The sequence below is a fragment of the Babylonia areolata genome, chromosome 34 (assembly GCF_041734735.1).
Source record: "Babylonia areolata isolate BAREFJ2019XMU chromosome 34, ASM4173473v1, whole genome shotgun sequence".
Classification (NCBI taxonomy): Eukaryota; Metazoa; Mollusca; class Gastropoda; order Neogastropoda; family Buccinidae; genus Babylonia; species Babylonia areolata.
This window is the reverse complement of record NC_134909.1, coordinates 8,599,088-8,604,087: the sequence shown is the minus strand read 5'-3', so window position 1 is coordinate 8,604,087 and position 5,000 is coordinate 8,599,088. Positions and strand designations below refer to the sequence as shown.

The following is a 5,000-nucleotide window of genomic DNA, read 5'->3' as shown; positions in this document are numbered from 1 at the left end:
AAACTATGTGTGAACAGCAGAGCTGCAGAGGATCCCGCTGTTGTTAATGGATTGGCTTTTCGGGTGTCTCAGCATTCGCCTCCTACTTCTCCTAACTCTTGTACTTGTCCTTGTTCTGCTTGTCCTTGTTCTTGTCCTTGTTCTTCTTGTCCTTGTTCTTCTTGTCCTTCTTCTTGTTCTTGTCCTTGTTCTTCTTGTCCTTGTTCTTGTCCTTGTTCTTGTCCTTCTTGTCCTTGTCCTTGTTCTTCTTGTCCTTGTTCTTCTTGTCCTTGTTCTTGTCCTTGTTCTTGTCCTTGTTCTTGTCCTTGTTCTTCTTGTCCTTGTTCTTGTCCTTCTTGTCCTTGTTCTTGTCCTTGTTCTTCTTGTCCTTGTTCTTCTTGTCCTTGTTCTTCTTGTCCTTGTTGTTCTTGTCCTTCTTCTTGTTCTTGTCCTTGTTCTTCTTGTCTTTGTTCTTCTTGTCCTTGTTCTTCTTGTCCTTGTTCTTCTTGTCCTTGTCCTTGTTCAGTCCTTGTTCTTGTCCTTGTCCTTGTCCTTCTTGTCCTTGTTCTTGTCCTTGTTCTTCCTGTTCATGTCCTTGTTCTTGTCCTTGTCCTTGTTCTTCTTGTCCTTGTTCTGCTTGTCCTTGTTCTTGTCCTTGTTCTTGTCCTTGTTTTTGTCCTTGTTCTTCTTGTTCTTCTTTTTTCTTCTCACCGCTACCATCACCATCATCACCACCATCATCAGCTACTAGTATCATCATCATCATCATCATCATCATCATCTTCATCATCATCATTATCATCATCACCATCATCACCACCATCATCATCATTATCACCTACAACATCATCATCATCTTTATCACCACCGCCACCACCGCCACCACCACCACCACCACTACCATCATCATCATCATCATTCTTCTTCTCCTTCTTCATCTTCATTAACCAACATCAGCAGCAGGAGCATCATCACCATTATCATCATCATCACCACCACCACCACCACCACTGCCACCACATATCATCACCATCATCATCATCATCGTTTCCATCCACATGCACAGCCAGTTACCATGAGGATCCATCACATCATCATCGTCACCATCTATCATCACCATCATCATCACCATCGTTATCACCAGCATCATCATCATCATCATCTATCATCATCATTTCCATCCACAGACACAGCCGCACACCGTGAGGACCTATCAGATCACCACCACCACCACCACCACTAACATCACCACCACCACCATCATCATCATCACCAAGATCATCATCATCATCATCATCACCAACATCATCATTACCATCATCACCAACATCATCATTACCATCATCACCAACATCATTATCACCAACATCATCACCAACATCATTACCATCATCACCAACATCATCATTACCATCATCACCAAGATCATCATCATCATCATCATCATCATGATTATCACCAACATCATCATCATCTATCATCATTATTTCCATCCACAGACACAGCCGTCACACCATGAGGTCCCACCACCGTCACAGCCCCATCCTCCATGCCCCGAGGACGTCCAACCCACCACCACCCCTCCTCCCACACCTCCCCCTCCTCCTGCTGCTGTCCCTGACCTTCACCTTGGCGGGGGCTAGCCGGCCCAGCATCCTGTTCATTGTGGTGGACGACGCGGGGTACGCGGACTTCCAGAAGAACGACGCCTCCATGCACACGGCCAACATCGAGGCCCTGAGGGAGGACGGGGTCTACCTGAACCAGTCGTACGTGCTGCCCATGTGTGGACCTTCCCGGGCCGCCTTCATGACCGGCAGGTGTGTGTGGGGGGGGGGGGGGGGGAGAGGGCTGGGGGGGCGGAGTTGGGGGGGGGAGCTGTGGCGTGGGGGCTATAGTCACTGCTCTAAAGGAGAAGGTGAGTGGTGGTGGTGGTGGCTGTGGAAGTGGGTGTTGGTTGTGGTGTTGGTGGTGGTTGTTTGGTGGTTTTTGTGGTGTATGTTGGTGGTGGTGGTGGTGTTGTTGTTGTTGTTGTTGTTGGTTGTGGTGGTGGTGGTTGTTTTGTGGTTTTTGTGGTTTATGTTGGTGGTGTTGGTGTTGTTGTTGTTGTTGGTTGTGGTGGTGGTGGTTGTTTGGTAGTGTATGTTGGTGGTGATGGTGTTGTTGTGTTGTGGAAGCGGTGGTTGGTTGGTGATGCTGGTGGTGGTGTTGATGATTGTTGTTGAGATGGTGCTTGGTTGGTGGTTTTGGTGGTGATGTTGTTGTTGTTGGTGTTGTTGTTTGTGGTGGTGGTGGTTGGTTGGTGGTTTTGGTGGTGATGTTGGTGGTGTTAGTGGTGATGTTGGTGGTGTTGGTGTTGTTGTTGTTTGTTGTGGTGGTGGTTGGTTGGTGGTTTTGGTGGTGATGTTGGTGTTGTTGTTGTTTGTTGTGGTGGTGGTTGGTTGGTGGTTTTGGTGGTGATGTTGGTTGTGGTGATGTTGGTGGTGTTGGTGTTGATAATGGTTGTTGAGGTGGTGATGTTGGTGGTGTTGGTGTTGCTGTTGCTGCTGTTCTTGTTGGTTGTGGTGGTGCTGGTGGTGGTGTGGTGTGTGTGGTGGTGGTGGTGGTGTGGAGGGGGTGTGGTGTGTGTGGTGGTGTGGTGTTTGTGGTGGTGGTGGATGGAGGGGGTGTGGTGTGTGTGGTGGTGGTGGTGGTGGTGGGAGAGGAGGGTGTGGTGTGTGTGGTGGGGTGGTGGTGTGGAGGGGGTGTGGAGTGTGTGGTGGTGGTGGTGGTGGTGGGAGAGGGTGTGGTGGTGGTGGTGTGGAGGGTTGTTTTGGTTGGTTGTTTCGTTGTTGTCGTGGTGTTTGTGGTGGTGGGAGCTGTTGTTGTTGTTGTTATTGTCGTGGGGGTGGTGGTAGTGGTTCTTGTTGTACTTGTTCCTGGTTGTGAGGTGTGTGTGTCTCGGGGGGCTGTGTATGTGTGCGGGGGGGGGGTGGGGGGGGGGGTGTTGAATGTCGGGCGGCCTTCAAGCGACCGGCAGGTGCGTTGAACGGGGTGGGGGTGGGGCTGCGGTGGTAGGGGGGCTTATTTGTTGTTTGGTTTGTTTGTGGTAGTGGTGGTGGTGGTGGTGGTAGTGGTGGTGTGGGGAGGGGGGGGGTTGATAGGTAGGATGTTTATTTGTGTTGTTGTTTTTGTTGTTGTTGTCGTCGTTGTCGTGGTGTTTCGAACGCTTTTTATTATATCTTTATAATTTCATTTATTTTATCTAATTTATCGATTTATCTGTTTTTTTTATACTTTCCCTGTACCTTCCATGCATTTTATTTGAAGAAAGAAAGAGGAAAAGAAAAAAAGAAAAGAAAGAAGGAAAGAAAGAGAGAGAGAACAGAAAAGAGATTAAAAAAAAATTTAAAAAGTGACCTTGCTTTCCCGACAGATACCCCCACACATTCGGCCTTCAGGACAACACGGTCAATGCCAACATGATCAACTGGATCAACGAGACCTTCACCTTCCTGCCCAGGGCGCTTCAACGCCTGAACTACTCCACCCACATGCTGGGCAAGTGGCACCTGGGCTTCTGCCACCCGGGGCTGACTCCCATGGGTCGGGGGTTCGATTCCTTCTACGGGTTCCTGCTAGGGTCCCATGACTCGTATTACAGCCACACGAAGAACAATGGTGCCGTGTACGACTGGTGGGACAACGACCGCGTGGATTTCTCTGCCAGGGTGAATTGAGGGACCTTGGGGGGGGGGGGGGGGGGTGGTTTGGGAGAGAGGTTTTGGGTGTGTGTGTGTGTGTGTGTGTGTGTGTGTGTGTGTGTGTGTGTGGGTGTGTGTGTGTGTGTGTAGGGGTGGTGGTGGTGGTGGGAGTGGGGATAGGGGGTAGGGTGTGTGTGTGTGTGTGTGTGTGTGTGTGGATGTGTGTGTGTGTGTGTGTGTGTGTGTGTGTGTGTGTGTGTGTGTGTGTGTGTGTGTGTGTGTATGTGTGTGTGTGTGTGTGTGTGTGTGTGTGTGTGTGTGTGTGTGTGTGTGTGTGTGTGTGTGTAATACGAGTAGTGTGTACAGTAATATCAATGATAATGTTAATAATAATGTTAATAATAATAATAATGTTAATGACAATGATGATAATAATATTACAGTCTAATATCAACATCTTTGATGAACAGACTAAATAAATAAACGAACGATGATGATGATAATAATAATAATAATAATAATAATAATAAGTGATGATGATGATGATGATGATGATGATGATGATACTACCACGACTGATGAACAACAACAACAACAACAACCATCACCATCATCATCATCATCATAACCATATTCATAATCACCATAAACCCTTACCCACAATCCTAACACGAGATTCGAACTCCCAACGCCCCAACCCACCATCCCCCCAACCAACCATCCCACCAACCCACCAATCCACCAACCCACCATCCCACCAACCCACCATCCCACCAACCCACCATCCCACCAATCCACCAACCCACCAACCCACCATCCCACCATCCCACCAACCCACCAACCCACCATCCCACCAATCCACCAATCCACCAACCCACCATCCCACCAACCCACCAATCCACCAACCCACCAATCCACCAACCCACCATCCCACCAACCCACCAACCCACCAACCCACCATCCCACCAACCCACCATCCCACCAATCCACCAACCCACCATCCCACCAACCCACCAACCCACCATCCCACCAACCCACCAATCCACCAACCCACCAACCCACCATCCCACCAACCCACCAATCCACCAACCCACCATCCCACCAACCCACCATCCCACCAACCCACCAACCCACCAACCCACCATCCCACCAACCCACCAATCCACCAACCCACCAACCCACCAACCCACCATCCCACCAACCCACCAATCCACCAACCCACCAATCCACCAACCCACCAACCCACCAACCCACCATCCCACCAACCCACCATCCCACCAATCCACCAACCCACCAACCCACCATCCCACCAACCCACCATCCCACCAACCCACCAAC

General features: G+C 49.6%; 1 protein-coding gene across 3 annotated transcripts in view; it reads left to right on the top strand.

The window, feature by feature from the left end:
- LOC143277490 (arylsulfatase B-like) overlaps positions 1-5,000 on the top strand; it is a 25,146-nt gene that overhangs the window by 6,457 nt on the left and 13,689 nt on the right. For all 3 annotated transcript variants that reach the window (XM_076582344.1, XM_076582343.1, XM_076582341.1), the window contains 2 exons: positions 1,479-1,799; positions 3,395-3,689. In XM_076582344.1, the coding sequence (XP_076438459.1) occupies positions 1,495-1,799; positions 3,395-3,689 (600 nt within the window). In that variant the 5' untranslated portion in view covers positions 1,479-1,494. The remainder of the gene's footprint in view (positions 1-1,478; positions 1,800-3,394; positions 3,690-5,000) is intronic.